Source organism: Hetaerina americana, unplaced genomic scaffold (genome assembly GCF_022747635.1).
Source record: "Hetaerina americana unplaced genomic scaffold, ioHetAmer1.1.p SCAF_13, whole genome shotgun sequence".
In the NCBI taxonomy this organism is placed as follows: Eukaryota; Metazoa; Arthropoda; class Insecta; order Odonata; family Calopterygidae; genus Hetaerina; species Hetaerina americana.
The window spans coordinates 14,216,504-14,237,327 of record NW_027286403.1 but is presented as its reverse complement, the minus strand read 5'-3'; the positions used below and the strand labels follow the sequence as shown (position 1 = coordinate 14,237,327).

General features: G+C 37.2%; 2 protein-coding genes across 4 annotated transcripts in view; one reads left to right on the top strand and one right to left on the bottom strand.

Annotated features, from left to right (window-relative positions):
- LOC139686110 (alkaline phosphatase 4-like) overlaps positions 1-14,184 on the top strand; it is a 55,686-nt gene extending 41,502 nt beyond the window's left edge. Inside the window, exons 6-10 of the mRNA XM_071583284.1 lie at positions 2,750-2,948; positions 6,215-6,348; positions 9,814-10,012; positions 10,539-10,763; positions 13,755-14,184. Coding sequence (XP_071439385.1) covers positions 2,750-2,948; positions 6,215-6,348; positions 9,814-10,012; positions 10,539-10,763; positions 13,755-13,954 — 957 coding nt within the window. The 3' untranslated portion in view covers positions 13,955-14,184. The remainder of the gene's footprint in view (positions 1-2,749; positions 2,949-6,214; positions 6,349-9,813; positions 10,013-10,538; positions 10,764-13,754) is intronic.
- Positions 14,185-16,673: 2,489 nt separating this feature from the next.
- Positions 16,674-20,824, bottom strand: part of LOC139686108 (glycine receptor subunit alpha-2-like) — a 54,668-nt gene continuing 50,517 nt past the window's right edge. For 2 of the 3 annotated variants that reach the window (XM_071583281.1, XM_071583283.1), the window contains exons 10-11: positions 20,412-20,635; positions 16,674-17,651 (exon numbers count right to left, since the gene is read on the bottom strand). In XM_071583281.1, coding sequence (XP_071439382.1) covers positions 17,448-17,651; positions 20,412-20,635 — 428 coding nt within the window. In that variant the 3' untranslated portion in view covers positions 16,674-17,447. The remainder of the gene's footprint in view (positions 17,652-20,411; positions 20,636-20,824) is intronic. The other variant, XM_071583282.1, reaches the window with a different exon arrangement.

Here is a 20,824-nt window from a genome sequence, read left to right as displayed (position 1 = left end):
GAGGATAATTTGGAAGAGATAGGATGTTCGGGGAATAAGGGAAGAAGATTTGGGAGAAACCCGGCGTCAACATTGGCCTACTCTTAACTAAAGGCACCAAAGGGTTCACAATTTAACGTCCCATCCGATGGACGGCGTACTTCTTCATCTGCATCTACTTAATACCCCGCCAGCCGTCGCAAGGGCGTGTGGCGTGGGGTGTTAGGGCACCACCCGTAATTAAGACAAAAAAATCGTATGCAAAAGCCACAAATTTATACATCCCACAAACAAAACATTTAATGCATTCATGCAAAAACTTACACGCCACAATTTAAATTGAAGTGGTCTCCCCACAGTACCTATGTGAGTAGGTACTGTGGGGAGGAAGTAGGAATCGGAATAGGAAACTGAAAATTTCTTTCATTGCCGCGATTCAAATCCGGATCCTCGGGGTGAGAAACCAGAGAAATAATATTTTCGTCAGCTTCATCCTCAAGGAGGACCAGTTCACCTACCCCCTGCCACACACCTTTTTGGTGGATCGCGGATTATTAATGTCAATTACGACCTATTTCAAAAGTCGTGGACCCCCTTTCAAGATCAAATCATGAATTTTCTTTGATGTCTGTTGACCATGCATACTCAGGTCATATTTGCCGTCACACGTGATAATATGCCATAGATTTGACTTCTCTAAACCCACAGAGTAGAAATTCTACCGGCAATACCAAGTGAATTATAATGGATGGACCCACTCGCCTTCCACTCTTAGGGAGCATGCCACTCTTCATTCACTTCTTATCCCAAGTTGAATTTTCCTTTTCCTGATGTCCAGCGCAAGGGAAAATTTCCTGTTCATCTACTACCGCAACATGTCATCCTAATTTCCCATCTTAAATGGAGATATCCGTTCTGTCTAGAATTTCAGTTCCTTGAGGCCCCCTCATATGCATCGCATTCTTCAACGACTTATTAGATTCTTTTTATTTTCAATTTTGTGGGATGCGCGGTTTATTCTCGCAGTACGATAGGAGGAGGAAGCAATGTACGGATTGATGGAAAGCTTTTACAAATCAGAATTACAGAGCCATACGACCTGGATTTAAGTGCAGTAGCACTATCATCAGGTTTCCACCTGAAAATGATTCTTTGTCCCACTGGTCGTTACTCTGTAACTTGGAATTCAAAGAAAAAACTTTGTATTTCCTCATAAATATGTACGTACGTATAATAACGGCCTTCGTTTCAACACTTAGCGTCATCATCAGGAGTACAATACAGTAATTACATTTCATATGCGCTCTTAGTGGATGGGTGAGGGGGTTCATGGACGGTGTTGGTTATTGGTTGGAGTAAGGGGGAGGGAAAGGGCAAGAGAGGGGGTGTTGACGTAGCAGTGTCGGAGAGAGGGGGTGTATGAGGACGAACAGCGGGGTTTTGGAATGCAAGCACTCCGTTGCGCTGAGCGTTGGTGGGTGATTGAAAGCGTGGGAGGCGGAGAAGAGGTGAACTGGAGGAAAACAACACGTCACTGAAAATTTCGCAAAGAGACTTCGAACCCTACGTTATCCACAAGTGTTCACGATGTATTTTGCGTGTGGTCAGGCATAGAGAGACTGCTAAATACCATTTCGGTTTCTTGAAAATCCTTCAACAAATCAATAAATTTCACCTCGGAAAAGGAAAATGAACGCATCAATAAACTTTTTCGATATACCCATCATAAAGAGTCGTAAAAAGCTCCAGTTTTTAATTTTCAGAACCAAGTAGAAAATAAAGATTGTTGACTCAACAAAGCATTCGCATCACATACCTCCCACCATTTAGAAGTTTGTGGTCAGTGCCATGGCATAAAATATTAATTGTTAAATCAGTAAATCTTAGCAATGGGTAAATTGCTTAGTAAGTTGCTTGGTAAAAAAACTGATCCATCGTAAAATGTGTATTGATCTAATTAAATGATATTAGTGTCATAAAGATAGGAAACGAACCTACAACCAACGTATTCAGCATATTTTCATACTCTTCTCCTCTCAGGAGTGATTCTCTGGTTTTTAAGTTTATGTTTTCTTCATATGCCTTGATAATTTGGTTATTTTTTTGAATCATTTATTTATCATAATTTTATACCATTATTGAGATTTGAAAATCCAGATGCAAGCTTCTTTCTCTTCGATATGTATATCTTTTTTATCTGATCCTTCAGTAGTATAGTCTGGGTTTTTCTCCTCATTCATAATGTGGGCTGATACTTCACGTCAGTGTTACCCTTTTCCTCATAATATATCTTCTTTATTACCCCATATTTCCAACTATTACGATGGCTTTCCCAAGTTTTTCAAATCCCAATTCCTTTCATGTTTGTTTTCTAAGGGTTTAATTTTATGGCCAAAGAAAAAACCATAAGAATGTGGGTAAAACAAAGTGGAATTTTTTGTTTGTTTTTCACTGAAACTATTTTTGATCGATAGAAAGGGAATAAGAATCCAATTTCATCCGAATTTGTATCAAATCCGATTGTATCGATTCTATAATAAAATTAAAATTCTCTTGAGATACTTGAGAAACCTCAGCAGTATAATTTCATATTGTCCATTTTGTTCTGTGGCGTAATCTTTTTACTGCGTGCATTTTTGAAGTTATCACCAAACTGCTTGTACTTGGGATTGACTATTTCTTATTTTTTTGTTACAAGTTATAATATTTCATATTAACTTTATTCATCTTTAATATATCTCTTTCTTATAACTATCACTTTGAAAAACAGGTAATAATGGGTGGTGGATGGAATGCTCTGGGTACCACCAAAATAGAGGATGAAGATGAATCATGCATAAGACTTGACGGCCGAAATTTGATCAATGATTGGAAGAAAATGAGAGCTGCGGAAAAGGTGAAATACCAGTATGTTTACGACACGGAAAGTCTTATGGGCCTGAACACAAGCGATATAGATTACCTCTTAGGTAAGATTGTGTATCTTAATTTATAAGCTTTGTCACTTCAGTTCCCACAGTAAAGTTATTCTTCACCTGCAAACCAAATTCTGGAAGAACATTCACCCTGAATTCATATTGTTGTCATTTGTGGCTATTACTTATCTCACTGATATCCATACGCAGAAACTTCTGGATAGATACAATTAGTTTGATTCCTCAACCTGCGGAACGCTTTTCTCATACAGAATGCTTAAGGTATGTATGGATCGTGAGGATGTCAAAAATGATGATGAACACCACGTAAGATGCGGTTCGTGTATTTCATTACTGCCTCACTCCATTCTGCAAAAACGCGAGTCGATTAAATTAGCCAGGAGCGGTGGATGATATTTCGTATTCAATCTACTGTGTGATACCCCAAATGAATGATGTTTTGGGAAACGTTCAAAGATCTCTCAAATATAAAGCTAACATTTTGCAATGACAAACCCAGCCTCACTCACTCAGTTTCAATATCTTTAATTATATCCCAAGTAACTCATCTCGTAACGTTTTACTTAATTACAGCAAAAATTAAGCAAATTAATTATGAGTACTTCAACCAAATTGTTTTATGTATAATCGCGGAAACGCTTTCATTCTCAAAAGGTAAGCATCCACGAGAATTGAGTTTCCAAGTCTTTCCACTTGGTACTCTTTGAAATAAAATGAGTCCCTTACACGAATAAAATTACCAAGGTACTTTAACCGTAAGTTTTTTTGCACGTATTGCGTATGTGTGCGTGTGTATGTGTGTTTATATATGTATATGTATACTGACCGTAGGGCCCGGGTTCGATTCTTGGGCATGTCTCTTTGGGTACCTGCAGCTTCACCCAAACTATGGGATTATTCGGGTACCAGATCTTCCTGGGAAACCATAACCGGCACAGGGAAAGGAACTGGCACCCCTACCTTAATGTGTGAATTTCACACGCCGTCGGGCTTAGCATTTGTATAATTTGTATATTAGGATATTGGTATATTCTCTGGTTGAAAACCTTATACTTCCGTCATTGAACTGACTATTCCCTAAATCCCTTTCGTATTTCGTATATAAATTGAATCTTTTTATTTTAGGCTTAGGCTCCAACATCCTTTGATTAGTTAGAGGATAAATGTTAATATTTCTCAGTTAATATTTTTCAGAAGCGAATGATATTGCACCGATTAAAACATGTACTAGATCATTATCTCGTAGAGTGTTAATCTGAATGCTCATAATTTGCTTTATAATTACGTACTACATTTTACTACATCTATGATCACTATTGCCACTGATCAAATGCCGATTGGTTGTATGCTGATAAAATGGAAATTTGATATGAGAAGTTATAATTAGTTTAGTGGTTGATTAAATTAGTAATAATGTTCTTGATTGCAAAGTTAAATTAAAATAATATAATTCTTTACGTACGGCTATAGAAAATTAAAGGTTTTAAATTATTTGGCAGAAAACTAATGATCTTGCTTTTACGATGGATTCCACCAGAAAGAAAACGGGTATTCGCGATTATTCCGAGAATATTTCCGAGACCGTAATTCCGTGTGATGACTTCCTTGCGCAATTAAAAGCAAAAACAAGTCATGCTTCGAAAGCCTGGAAAATATCCACTTATATGCATACGTGTATACCTTTGAGTATATCGGATAATTAGGCTCCGATTTCATCTTACTTAAAATGGCTGCACGCCACCAATGCCTGATGCATATTCACCAATATTCAGGAAAATAAGAATAAAGATTCAATGCACCTATTCTCTAGCAAACGTAAATTATATCTTCTTTAGACCTCTTGATAAATGTTTAGATAATTTATATAAGTTGTCTCGCCCAAAAGTAACTGTAGACGGCAACATGGCTCTTTGGAGTATGTCTCTATTAAAAGTTTCATTTTATTCATAAATACTTCTCCAAAATCAGATACATTAACTTAATAAAACTAAGTGGCTTGAAGTAATTCTTGTTATAGTTTTCTTTCCATTGCTATTATACCTACCAATATAATTGCTTCATATGATTCTCTTATCTATCCCTATGTTTATCAGTATTTGAGTAATAAGGAAAATATGTATAGAGCGAGTGTGGAGTAGCCCTTCTCTTAATCTCCACATGCTTGGACATTAAAATTTGTCACCGGTTTCATGGTTAGGAGTATTAAGTGAATGTAATGTAGGAAGCACCCATATAAATTCTCTCTATCTCACATCTATTTAATTTGTACTTTGAACTCAAACATGCATTGAGACGCAAAAAATAACAATGAAGAGCAGAACCAATTATGGTTGCTTTGGTTGGAACCTATACAAAAGTGTGTTTGCAGTTTGGATGCCTGTAAGATTTTGGTATGGAGAATAGAAATATGGGAAAATAAACTGCATGTCTCCGGAAGACGCTAATTCGCGAGAGAGTGGGGACGAGCTGGATAGAAGGGGAAGAGAGGAAGTAGCGGAAGAGAATTAGAGCAAAGCTGAAAAAGTGAATTTTGGAAGGAGTGAGTGATAGAGGTTGGTATGGAAGGTTTGAAAGATAGGAGATTATGAGTTTCGTGAGGGAGAGAATTAGGTCACCCTAGTGGTGATTTGTAAGAAGTAAATGCCGACAAGCAGTCATAGGCAGGTTGCACTCGATAGTGTACATGTATTCGAAATATAATTTCAAATAATTTATTTATGCTACTTACCTTTTACTATTTCGTATTTGGTTCTTTCTCTTTAACTAGTACAATAACTACACATTTATATTCATATTTACTAATAACTATTCCTGGGTGTGTTCCAGAGTTTTTTATTCTTTTTCGTTCCACTTCTCCAGCAGTAATATATTTTACTTAAACTGAATGGACTAACAGCTACTCAATTGTGGCCTTATGAAATTTCCTCGCGAAGACAAAGCTTATTTTCTAGCAGATAATAAGTTCAAATAATAGATTTTCTAAGGAAGGATACAGATCCAGCACATAGAGCTTTATAACGCTAAACATCAATCCACATCGTGCACGACATTATATGTAGTTCAGTGACCTCTAATACGGACTAATTTTGCTACATAAGCGACGTGGCTAATTTCTTTGGCTTGCCTCAATTAATGTAGGTAATATTGCTGTGACACAGGATTAACTACGCAAGTTTATTTAAATTAATGTTATAAAAATAGTTTGAATATCCTATGTTGTTATTTGTTATTTGTATGAAACATTTTATTACGCTTTCTTTACAAATTATTTTTCCTTGAAAATGTATTATATTTTACAGGAGTATTCAGCCCAGGGCATTTGCAGTATAATTCATTAAGAGACAGAAGCCCCAAGGGACAGCCGTCATTGGTGAATATGACTTCTCAGGCTATGAAAATTTTGCAAAAGAATGAAAATGGTTACGTACTGATGGTAAGTTTCTCATATTTTGCTACAGAGTGATTGATTAAATATTTTAACACTCGCAGATTATTTCATAGATTTTATTAAAAAAATCCGGGATCACCGTTTTGCTGTAAAATGAAGGTGCTTGAAGCGCTAATTTTATACTAGTTTCTCCAACACATTTGATTGCAAATTGTGGTAAACAGCTGCCCAGTTGGAAACCAGGAATTGCACAACAACCAATTCAATCCAAAGTGTCTTGGAACACGATCTTTGACCATAATGCAATTGCCCAACACAGTTTCCCCATTAAAAAGGAAAATGACGGAGAACTATTATGCAATTTATTCCGTTTAGTAGCAATAATGTCTACACATTACTATGTTAATGAGCTTTATAGAGCCAATTGCACGCTCAATGCACAACGGATTCCTTTTTGGGATATTTGTCTACTTGAAAGAATGAATAATACAATTATCAAAGCCCCGTAACCAAGCCATTCTTAAACACAATATTTATTAATCATCACGTAAAGCTGGTGTAGATACATTTCTGGGTATTATAAACTAGAGCAAAGTTGGTCACATTCTCTGTCATGCGTATTACCTTACCTTATTTGTAGTTTATCATCGCTCACCAACGTTATACTCGTATGTCCCCCTCCCGTATCCTAACCGAATCGACCCTCTGTTGAATCTTTCTATTTCCGTTTCGAATGCGTTCTGTTCTGCGATAGATACCCTCATAAAAAACGGCAGTATACAGAAATCCAATAATTGACAATTATGTTAAAACTAGGATTGCGGCTGAAAAAATCGGAGCGAATTGTAACGCGATTCCTTCAGTCGTAAATATTTAAGTATTAGAGGTACACTCTATGGGAACAGTCGAAATAGTGGGTTTTGTAAAGGCGATCCGACTCCGAAGACGGCTGAGACGGTGGAATTGGCCGATAAGATTTTTTGGTGGCACGCGGAATGATTTGCGTCGATTAGTTTCAAAAAAGAAAAGAGATAAATAGAGAGCATTATGCCTCGTTATGGCACCGGTTGAGTGAAGAAATCAAGAACAGACGTTCCAATTCGGCGAAGAAAAAATTCTCTTCCAGAAGGGCAATCCACTGGTGCACACCTGCGCCGTTTCCATGGCGAAAATTATGATATTAAAGTTGGAATTGTTACAGCATCCACCATCCCTCATATTCATCAGATTAGACACCCAGTAACTTTTTTTAGGTACAAACTTGAAAAAATGGCTTGGCTAAAAACTATGCATATCGAACGATGAGGTAATCGCAATCACAGATGCCTATTTTGAATTTTTCCGATATCCCATATTTTGGGCTCAAAAAGTTAGGAGAAACGCTGAGAAAAGTACATCGAGCTAAAAGGAAATTCTGCTGATAAACGAAAAATCTACCAAAAATATTTGTTTCCTAAGGATGTATCGAACGAACCAAGTAACTAGAAGAATGATAACAGTTAGGATATAATTACTTAAGTAAATTAGTCAGTGAAAACCTATGACTACCTCTAAAAGCATCACTACCTCTTTCATTAAACACAATAGCACGTGATAAATTAATGCATTATGATTGGAGTTTGGTCTGTAAAATTGCAAACTGGTTTGCTTTATTTGTTAACGGATGATTAATTTATGCTTGGATATTTTATGAATGAAAGGATATATTAATATTGATAGGAGTACATTTTAGTTAACTTTTGTTTAATTATTTATTTACATTTATTCTTCCCAATAATTGAGTCAGTGAAAGAATTTCAAGCATAGTCGCTACAATTCCCTTTTTATAGCTCGAGTAAGATGACTTTTCCGTTTTCAGTTTTGGAATAGATATTTTTTTCAGATCGCAAGGAAGGAACCCTATTGTGAAAGATTACTTAAAGATATTTGCTTCTTTCTTTGTTAGATGAATCAGAAATCTAGAACGGCTATCTAAAGAAAAAGAGAGTTGACGAATATAAAATTTGGATACCAATCCAAAACATTTGCCAGTTTAACGCCCATCCAGGTTACGTACCACCACATGAGCTTAAACAGCCATTTCTAATCTAATTCTTTAAGTTTGGTCTGTCTGGCTCCAATTCAGATACTTAATATTTTGAAAAGCATCTTCAACCCCAAATTCGGTTTGATGGGTGAGCGTAGAATAACTCACTTGGCACCTACGGCTTACTGGATTCAAATTCAGGGTATAGTTGCCAGTTCCTTTTTGTGAGTGGTCTTTAGTGTTCCAAAATATTTTAGTTTCTATATAATCGCACAGCACACGTTGCACTAGATCTGTTGTATCTAGCATTTTCACCCAGTTTTGAGCCTGGAAGCATCCGACAAGTATCCGAATGTACCTTATAGGCTACAACTTCATAATAATACGAGTATTATGCAAAGGAGCCAAACTATAATCTTCGTAGTTGCCATCTTTGCAAATTTATCTTTTTTGTGTATTTCTTATAATATTTCGAAAAAATCCAGAAGCAATTCCACAAAAGTGAAGGAAACATGTTAAACTTGACCAATTTTGTCTTTAAATCGACACCTACTGCGTATACATGGGACGCGAAAGCCGCTCCTGAAAATATCTAAGCTATATTTTATTTAATCATATGCCTATTCATTATCATCAATTGTCATTAATTTTGTATTTAATCGCTTTTTATTTGAAACATTGAGATTCCTCATGTTGAATCTTGTGCCACTCTGCCATAGTCTCGTTTTTTATTTACAATCGTCATTAATTGCCGTTCACCCTTCACTTCCAAGCATGCATATGCCAGATAGGAATTTTTGTGCCTTATTTGATTGATTATGAAAGACGTTGATGCGTAATTAATAAAATGAAATAGTTTCATAAAACTGTAGGTCAATTTTAACTAAAGAACTACAGCAAAACAATGGCGCGAATAAGATCCGTAATCCGTTGCCAATCACAATGAAACTGTAAATGGAGGAACAAATTAAAGTTCGTCTCATCGAGTGTTAAAATGTTTTAGTATTTTTTAAAGGAATCAGACGAGACTCGAGTCTCGGATGAGACCGAGACACAATGAGAAGAGACTTACAACAAGACTAGGCCGGGACTCGTGAAGTCGAGAAACGAGTTGAGACACTTTATACCCTGACTAGGGAAAAGAAAACGAGACCGAGGCTAACCCAAAGTTCGTCTCTTCTCCTGGCAGCACTGCATGGGAACATATTAAAATGTGACAAGCATGGAATTAATATAGACGTGTCACGGAGAATTCACACTTGGTGCATCGTCAGATTGGAACGAATCTCTCAGCGTCCGATTTTTATTCCATTTTTAGAGAATTATAAATGTATTTAATCATAGTTTTTTTTCACTTGTGTGTAGAAATCTCTCTGCGCAATAGCATCACAAAATAGAGAAATTGATTTTCAATTTGTCAAATCGACTTTTTATTTAAATCTTCCGATCAGTATGATGATGGGCCTCAAATTTCTTACCAACAGGTGGAAGGTGGGCGAATAGACCACGCTCACCATGAAAATTACGCCCGGCTGGCTCTTCAGGAGGGAGTGGAATTCGATGCCGCTATCCAATTGGTCATGTCTTTTGTTGACACTCGGGAGACGCTGGTGGTGGTCACGGCCGATCATTCACATACATTTACCATCAATGGGTACCCTCCGAGGGGGAATGATATTCTTGGTGAGTGTACTCTTTTATAGCTAAAAGATACAGGAATTGATTGAAAAACAGTGAACTCAAATTTCCTCCTCTGTAATATATTAATTTTTACTAGCAATATTTTGACTCTGACTTTGCAAAAACCGCACAAAAATGATATGAAAGATGCTCACTTTTATAAGTTACTGTATCGAAATATTCAACATTTTCTTCAATGGTGTTTTTACTTATAATTCGTGTTAACCATGTGCTTCATTAACGAATGAAGATTCCATTAAAATATGTGTGTATCAATAAAAATCACTTAGAATGCTAATATGTCATTCAGTATGTCAAAATATGTACCAGTAAATTGTATTTCCTCGCATGTTATTTAGACTTAACTTTGAGATCTACCTAGAAAAATATCTTGAGTCAAATTTTCAGTGCAGTAACTCTCTCCTTTTGTCTATTTTTTGGGTTAGTAATAATACCTATCGTTACTGTTAGTGAATACTATGAATAAGTTTACGAAAATCGTACGAATTTTTCCTATTTCTCATTACAGGCTTAGCAAACTATTCCAAACTAAATTATTCTTACGAAACGCTTACTTACGCGAATGGACCATCTTATCATTACCACCGACTTGATGGATTCACTGAGCCAAACAACACCTGGCGGAATGTAGCGGTCGATGACACGAGGGGCCGGCCGTACTACCAGCATTTCTCGCCCATGTACATGGACGATGAAACGCATGCTGGGGAAGATGTTCCTATTTATGCGATTGGTACGGATAAAACTAGTCTTAAGATATGGATCAAATCCCTTCAAATATACCTGACAGGAGATATTATTACTGTTAATTGACATTTCCATTGTACAATTTCTGCCGGCTTGAAGGATAATTAAGAAGCATGGATCGAAATAATTCACTCAGGGGTAGAAATAATGAAGAACCTATTCTAATCAAGCGATCCGCCGTACCTTTTCACTTTAATTACGTGATTGATAGTTCTTCTACGTTGATACCGAAAGGGTTTTGATTTGTATGTGAATATGATGCAAAACGATGAAATCCATTATTATTAGAATTGTCTAATTTGATCGTTATCATATCAAATGAAATATTTTACCTCCGTCTCCGTCATCAATCAAATCTTTTAATACGCATTTCGAAAAGGGAATGTGGCGGGTCCAGTTCCTTGTGCATCCTCTAATTTTATCAAGTATTTAACTTTTCCAACTACTCTATCAAAAAAATTATCATTCCTAATCCTATCCTATCATCAGTTTTCCTTTATCTCCTATAGACATACAGGGTTCGTCCGGAAAATAAGTGTACTGGCTCCTGGGCTGGGCGCGCCGCTCCAGACGCGCCCAGCACCGCTCTGACGGGCCGCGATTGGAGGAGGGTATGTTGGCAAGCGACGCTGAAAAAGGCAGTCGGCTCTGAGCTGTGGTGTAGTGAGGAGCTCTGTTAACGCGAACCTCCACGCTCGACCCACGTCACGGAACGCGATGCCGAAGTTTTTGGAGCAGCGTTATTCCATCAAATTTGCGGTAAAGCTTGGGAAATCGTCTACCGAAACTGTCGGTATGATTAACCAGGCTTACGGGGAGTCAGCCATGTCCAGAAACATGATCTTTCGGTGGCACAAGATGTTCGTGGAGGGCAGAGAAGAGGTCGACGACGAACCACGGCCTGGACGCCCATCAACGACACTCACCGACGAAAATGTGCAAAAAGTTCGCGATGTACTGAACTCTGATCGTCGTCTTAGTGTTCGGATGATAGCAGAGCAGTGTAATGTGCCAAAAACAATAGTCCACGAGATTATTAGGCACCAATTACAGATGCGAAAAATTTGTGCAAAGTTGGTGCCGAGAGTGCTCAGTGATGATCAAAGACTCAATCGTTTGGAAATCGCGACACAACTTGCGGATCACTGCAAAAATGATCCACATTTTTTAGAGAACGTTGTTTCGGGTGACGAGACGTGGATCTTTGAGTACGACCCGGAGTCGAAGAGACAAAGTGCGGAGTGGCACACCCCATCATCACCCCGTCAAAAGAAAGCTCGCATGAGCAAATCTCGGATCAAGGCGATGCTCATTGTCTTTTTTGGCAAAAGGGGAGTCGTCCACTACGAATTTGTACCTGAACGACAAACTGTAAATGCTGCATTTTACGTCCAAGTGCTCGACAGGCTTCGAAAACGAGTCGCCCGCGTCCGGCCAGCGATCAAAAACATCTGGCGGCTGCATCACGACAATGCGCCGTCTCACACCGCGCTTGTCGTGTCGAACTTCTTGGCCAAGCACGGCGTGGCAACGCTGCCGCACCCGCCCTACAGCCCGGACTTGGCACCACCGGACTTCTTTCTGTTCCCGAAGATAAAGAGGAGTTTGAAAGGAACGCGATACGGGACTTTGGACGCCGTCAAAGAGGCCGTGACGACGTGTCTTCGAGAGGTTCCCGATGATGCCTTCGCGGGAGCGTTCCAGGAATGGGAACGCAGCTGGAACAAGTGTATCGACTCACAAGGGTCCTATTTTGAGGAATATTAGCTTAAGATATGTAAAAGTGTAATAATTTTTTTTTCCCGAGCTCAGTACACTTATTTTCCGGACAAACCCTGTATATCTATGGTCCAATTTATGTAGTCTCGCAGCACCGTAGTCTACATATCTGAACTTCCGAGCACTGTAGTTCGTGCTTAGTATTTTGGAACTCCTAACTTTAAGTCACCTGTGTCTTGCGAGTTTCCTATGAGACTTCTTAAGGTGTGCGTGGGAAACCATGGGTGATAAAAAAAATAAGCCTGCTTTACGCCTCTCCCTCTTATATCTATGTTGCGATATTAACAGCAAATTCTGATCTAAATTAATGATCTTTTTATGTTCCCATTCCATGGGTAGTTTCCTTAATATTTCAAGGAGCAATACCCAGTTTTTTTATGAAATGCTTTGTTGAAATTTATGAGGCATTTATAGGCATCTGCATTCTTCTGCCTGATCTTTAATGAGATTCATAAATCCAACGATATTTTCACATTATATTTCCTCCACATTCATTTTCAAATGTTTTCCCAAGGAGCCTTGTTTTATTTTCAAAGCCTGAACAACTATGTCGTTCAATGTTCAATATTCTCTGCGATCTTTAGAATGTTGCACTTCCCCTATTGAAATAGTAATTGCCTTTACCAATTTTTCTGGAATTCATGCTCCGTATTTTGTCGGTGGGTTAATGTTTATTTGATCAATACCAAATATCAATGGTGCATTAGCCAGTATTTAATCTTCTCATGTGACTTTTTTCAATTATTTTTTTCTGCCACGTGTCCCCGAACTTCCACCCGATTTAGTTTCCAAAATGCTCGAACTTCTCATACCAAACTCTAACGAAAATATTTCAGTGTAATTTTGCCAAACTTCTACCAACTTTTTTGGTTCTGCTGCCACGTTAGCAATTGCTTGCATTATATCCTGACTTAAAATTCCTTTGGCTTCCTCTGTACCTAAAATTTCAGACGTGTAATGCATAATTCCACTCCTCAATTTAGTTTCTACTTTGATGACTCTTGCATCTATCAACACTACCCCTAATTCCCTTAACTCATTATTTAACCTGCGGATAAGCGGATAAACAATTATTAATGTACAACTTGATTCTTTGCACTGTTTGAAGTAAATGCAATATTTTCCAATTATAACTTCTTTTTAGGGAATGGAAACAAAATGTGTGATCTAATTTTGGTTCCTATGCTTTTTATTGCAGGGCCCCACGCACATTTATTGCAAGGAGTTCATGAGCAAAGTTACATTGCTCATGTTATCAGCTACTCAGCGTGCATTGGGCCACACCGATCTCTATGCAACAACTATACTTCAGGAGCAACTGAAATCAACGTGTGGGCACTACTCCCCCTACTAACAATAAACTTTATTTTTGCTATTAAGTACCAATTGGTCTGTTAATACTTATGGAACGTTTCGGTTTCTATTTTAAGTGAAAAAATGAAATTTGCTATCACTGTTTCATGAATGATATATACATAAATGTTTCATAACTTTAATTTGCCATAAATATGTTCCAAATTGAATTTGTTTTAACAGTTTTGATGAAAAATGTTATAATTGTACATTGCTATTGTTTATACCATTGTTTGTATCAACTTTTTGGAAAGTATTAAATCTTTTTATAATTATTTAGATTTCTTGAAATTTAATAAAGCTGCGTCCTTCAATGGTTGAGTACCAATAAATATATATTTGTGTGGTTTTGAATGGAGGACTGATTAATTGAACCAATTTAGATAGTGTTTCCAAATCTGTAGATGTCGGTAGTTTGATAAACCTCTTAAGATAGCCAAGTCACTAAACCGAATCTTCCCTTGTCATGATTGCATTAAAAGCACAAGAAGTGGCCTTTATAACCTATCTCCTCTGTAGGAGGGAGGCATTACTATCAAGACAGTATCTCTAACTTTTATGCCTATTTACCCATATGCTAAATATGCCCTAGATGAATTGGTCAAAACTTGTGACAGTGAAACCGTTACGAGTATAACTGAGATGAAGGCGCCACCGGGAATTCTAAGGGACAAATGCTTAGGTCAAATAAAGAGCAACGGAAAGATTGTCAGGGAGTAGCGAAAATATGAGAAGGGAAAAGTGTAGGGCTGCAGTCAACCAATATTCGGAGTGAAATGCTGAAGATGGCGATGTAAATATGAAATATGATGAAGCGTATTTGAATATTTATCTCTTCACATTAGGAATTATTACGTTATTAAATTGGATATGGCACCAACTTTCCATTAGCCACGTGGTTTGCAATCAAATAGTGGAAGTTATTATCGACGAACAGAATAACTTCTCTTGAAGGAGTATCAATACTGGCTTTGAACAGCATCTACTTCCCACATCGAAGGAGTGTCCTCAGTAAATTGAGTTCTTCGCGCCTATCTTCGGCATTTAAACTTGGCATAGGCCTCGTTTATGTTCTCCCACCACGGAAAAATCGTTTTTTCACGGACGAGAGACATTTTAAGAAAGCAATTTTTACCTACTTTACTCGATAGCTTAACTGGCTAAAGCACTCGACCGGACATTGAGGGGTCCGGGTTCGAATCCCGGTCAAGGCGAATGATTTCCTCACTCTGAAATTGAACAAGTAAATCAATTCTCTATCAGTTATTTGAATTTATTTTTATAACCTACACCTCAGGGCTACCTCTAAGGTGTGACTACATAAGAGGATGGTTTATTAGAGCTCAATTTCACCGATGCATTCAGTTAACGACCACGATTTTGTTTTTCTCGCAATTGCATGATGGTTTCGGTGAGGATAGGAGTTACTTAATCAAAAAAGCCACGGTGATGAATAAATAAACATCCGCTATTAAAGTTTGTGAAATCTTTTTAAACTTACCTCATCAGTCTTAGACCAAGGCAGAGAAAATATTTCGATCAAATAAAATTGGTATTTGCGTATGATTATAAAATGATACCGTCATCTGATTTAACGCTAATCAAATTTTAATTCCAGAAGAAATGAAACAAGCGTCAACAGGACAGAGTAAATTAAATCATTAAGTACATCAATCTAATTAATGGTATATCCTGAGTAATCTAAAAGACATCTGATTAAGATACAAGAATACTGGCAACTTGAATGTCATACTATATTCTTTGTTTCTTACGAGTGTAGAAAATGTCATATCCTTTGTTTCTTAGGGGTTTCTTACGGGTGTACGGGTGTATTTATAGATGGAAAAAATCGAATTAAGAACTAATTCAACGGGATATACGGTGAAAAATTGCACTAATTGGAATATTGGAAATGTTTGCGAGATGAATTAGAAACAAGGGGTACAGTAGCGATGATTCGACTCTTGTGCTCGTCTTGAAATTCAAAGTAGGCATTTACTAGCGAATGTAGGACTCTACTGGCGAGTCTTTGCGATAGAAATTCAAAATTTATGCAAGAAAGTGTTAAAAAACTGTCAAATCGATTATCAAATAAAATGTGCAACAGTGGAAATCAAATATGGACGACAATTCAACCTGTTACACGCACTCGTGTTTACCAAACATGCATAGAAAAAGTGCTAGTACGCCGTGTATACCATAATAAATTATATCATCTAATAATTATGGTATTATTTTGAGATTTACTTGACAATATACTGGTTTTTGTTGTTATTACAATATCTGCTGCAATTTAAATCGAAAGAGAACTGTTCAAGAAATCCTATATTCATTGAAAGAAAGTCGCACGGCATGATATCGAGAAGAAATTTGTAGAGAAGCGGTAAAATAATTTGCGACGATGCTAAAAGCACAAAAAACTAAATTCCAAAAATATCCTGCATTTCAAGTTTAATAAAAATGAGCACCTGAGTACGTTGGTAATAGATCGCATTTGATAATAAATTATGAAATCAATTGCGTTCAGTAAATTCCTTTTAAGACCGTTGTAACAAATATTGTGTTACGCTAGTTGTCTAAAAATGCCCTGGGTAGGTTCCCGTATACAATCGAAATTTCCGAATATTTTAACATAATTTAAAATTCTGGGTTTCGACCAAATTTTTATGCTATACCCATTGAAGGGAGAGAAAGGAGTTGGAATACGAGGATCTCAAGTAGAGGGCACTCCAAAGTTGAATATAATAAAATGAAAAGAAAAACATTGCCATTATTACTAAGAATATAATTCTAGTTATTTTAGTTTTATTGCAAATACATTACAATCAGGCTTCTTCGCCTCGTGGAACTGCGATGTGGCATTTCGAGGTGGGAACAGCTAACAGCACAACAGCAAATAAAAAAGATATTTCTCAACGAACAAATGGGATAATACTGAAACAATCCTGATCATTCTCCAGTCTCACGTGAACAATAGTCGATCACGTTCAACATAAATTCCTAATGCCAATTTGCTCCATTCTACAAGTATACTGCTTCATAGCAGTTATGTCCAGTGCAGTTCCATACCAACCGCGTGCTGAGATCATATGCTCTCGGCACGCTCATCGACAAAGTTTTGTTAAAGCTGGTTAGCGTTGCATCGCTCAAAAAGTGCGTTAATGGAATTGCTCAGAGTGTTCACACATTTAACAAATTAACCGCCTTCGTTTTGATTTGGCGCCTTTTGATACTGACAGGAGTCCCAAATAAATGAAGTTTCATGTCGAAAATTGTAAATCTCAATGCATATATCATCTCAAAACTTTTGCATGAGTAAATTTCCTGCGTGTTCAATGTACCGATTGAGGGAAGCCACACATATTTGAAATTGAGATCCCTGGACGTTGCGTCTGGAAATTTTTAATAATGGCTGGCTGGAGTGATTGGACAATTTAATGAATTAGTTATTATTCATAGCTATATTTTCTTTCCATTTCCGAGCACTAATTCCTAAGAGTGATAGACGCAGGTTACACCTGTGATACACATTGTGCCATTAAAGGAATGTAGACCAATACACGACATTGAGTATGAAAAATGAGAAAGGGAAGAAGAAACGGGACACTTTGTCGATGTAGAGTGCCGTTTCCCTGCCGTGGCAGAAGGTGTCGTATTGCGGCTGCGTGGGCGTGGGCCGCACTGGACTGCCCGCCAGGGTTGCCGCCCTGTTCCTCCCCGCCCAGGACCGCGGCTCCAGCTCCTGCAAAACAAAAATTGAGCCCTTTTCAATGGAATACCCGGCGACCCGCTTCAGTCCCAGCAATGCACATCCTACAATCACCCCTCACCACGTGTTTCTCCAGCCATCGTTGTGCTCAATTAAAGTCATCGCTACCTTTTTTGTGATGATAAATGGTGAACTCTTTTTCTTCAAAAGACCAATTTTTCTCTGCCTACTCATTAAATGTTAAATAAAAAATTCAACTCAATGAACAAATTGAACGATAAAAAATACAGGCATGTTCTTTGTGAATAAATAGATGATTGACACTATGACTCACATGCGCAGAAATGCGAACACATGCTAGCAAATGTAAAAGGACTTTCCTCACAACTAAGATCATTACACAAATCATCATTACCGCTGGGTTCTATGTGTATAAAGGTGAGCCTATTTATAAGAGCACAACGATCAAAGTACAAATACAAATAAAAACTAAGACCCCGGATGATTAAAAATTTACGAAAATGTTATGCATGTTATATGTATGTAAACTACAATAGAATTTTGAAATTTTGAACAATATTTTTAATACTAGCTGGTTAAAACAGAGCGAAATTCAATTGATTGCAAAGTATGGAGTTTATTTTAAGGAAATTTCAGCGAAAAATGCAAAAACGAAGATAATACAAATGAATTATACTTAAATATAAAGAGTAAATGACAGGTACAAGCCTTAGACATACGAATCGTATCAGAAGACAGCAAAGACAAACAGAAAAGAGAGTCGAACTAGATATTTTTGTTCGTTATTTGTGCTGCGCATTGTTGGTCTATAGAATGCTCTACAGAGGGTTTGCATGCGTTACGAATTCTGAGAATCAGATGTATGAGATCAGAGTAGAGTTATTGTCCATTTACACCATGCTTTAGACTATGAGCTGAATTTCGTTATCTTCCTTCCAACTTTCTGTTTTAGCGAATCGAGGTATTCAAATTTAGGAATGGTTGTGGAGGTCCCCTAATGACTATGGTATGCTAGATTCCAAGATAGCTTCCTCTGGAATAAATTTTTCTCTATCCTGAATTATTTTTAGTCTTTCATGCTTTCTGCTTGCCTTCAAAATCCTATTTTTTCCCTCGTCCTTCCATTACCTGAAAAATGTCTCCCCCTCATAACATAAAAGTTTCCCTCCTTTTAAGTTTTTCAGCATTCCACTAACTCCCAGTATTTTCTCCGCCCAATTTTTCTACCATTTTTGAATTGCGCCATGCGATTTCATTTCTTCCCTCAAAATATGTATTTTTGTCGCTGACCTTCCCATTTTACTTATTTTCTCCATATTTCTTCGTAATCACATCCAATAACCTCCATCTACGCTCCCCCAATTGCCTCTAAAACCTGGTTTCAGATCAATACAACGATTCAATTCATTTAAAAACATGACGTGATTAATCTATTCTATGTGTTTTACTTGTGAGTACCAGTCATCAACTTCCTCCACTTTGAAAATTCTTATTTCGTCAACAAAATTTTTACCTTAATTTCCCTGATTAACTAATCCAATTTTCAACTAAATACTCTCCAATTCTGCAAACTTATTTTTCACCTGTCCTAGTTGATTCCTCCAAAAAAGTTTTAATTACACCTTGCTACTTTTTCATAATATCAGTACTTCTTTTTTCTTTTAATGAACCTCCATCCCATACTCCTTGCGTTATGGCCTCAACCATAAGTGCAAGCCCTTGGCTCTCTAGCTAATTACCAAATGAACGCCTGAAAACCTAGCCATTATTATCTGTTCCTCTTTTACTTTTGTTCTCAGCTAAAGCCCTTCAATTTCCTCCTCAGCATTTAAGCTTCAAGGTATTGACGACAACGGATAACCTTTCTCACTCCCCTGCCAATCATTGCCCACCCCTCTCACCACTACCAAGTTGCCTATTGCTTCAGTCTCCCGTTGTATGCAGAAATACCTTACTTATCTTAGGCAAGATATAGAGTAATCAAATATATCTAGTTATTTACCGTGCCTGAGAAAGTATTCGATACACCATTTCAATATGATAGTTATCTTAATCATAAATAAAGTTTAACACATGTAAACTCTTATCCACCGCCTTTGTAAGGTTGAAATTCGTTTTATTTCACCCTTTACTCATTCATCAATATGGAACGTCTTCTTCGGTTGAATATTCACATTTTGTATATTCACTGCATTACTATGAAAGCAGCCCCATCCTCCTCGCATTTCCGATATTTTCTGCCCTCCACGTCTTATAACATTCCCATCAGCCCAGTTGGTAAGACTATTAGGTGCCTATTCTCAGGATCGTGGGTTCGAGCTCCACGTTGGGCGAATTGTTTATTATTATTATTATTATAAAAAATACACATGTGCTGATAGACAGTGTCAGGTGGCACACAAGTCCCAAATAATCGCAAAAGATAATAGATAAAATCAGACTTCAAAACACAAATCTCTTTAACAAAACAAGCGAATCCCCATCTCATGTACATTCATTAATCAGCAAGAAAGAAAGATAAATTTAAAAAAATTAAGCTATTACATATAATACAATACACCACACATAAATCAAATTATTACATATATTCCTTACATCTATTCTTAAAAGTATACCCTCTGTTAGGAAAGGTGTCGAATATTTTTCCAGGTAAGGTGTTCCAATCAACAATTGTTCTATTTAGAAAAGAAATTTTTTTTTTTTTTTTAGTTGGGGGATAGGTGAAGAGTACCTTCGATCCAAATTTATTTTCCCCATTTTTTTAGTACTTACTTTAAAATCTTCCACTGCTGATCTTATGTCGTCATCCGAATAACCTTTCATCACTTTGGTAGCAACTGGTCCCATGTAGTTGTTTACGACTGCAAACTCCATGAGTGATAAAAAAACAAATACAGAACATGACGACATCCACACATCTATGGCTTTCACGTATGACACGGGAGGCAGGGACTGCTGTGACTGCGTGTTCTGTGTGGCTGCAACAAATAAGACATCTGGTGAACAATGGCGATAATCCGTCCCGTCAGCCGTGTGAATTAGAATGCATGACAATGTGTTTCTAAGGGGTTGCCAAAAGAATTTATGGAAAAAAATGAAAGCTAGGTAAAATATTTTGAATATACAAATCATAGGTAAATAAGCCACATGCTTGAAAAATTCTTCATGACAGATAAAAAAAATCC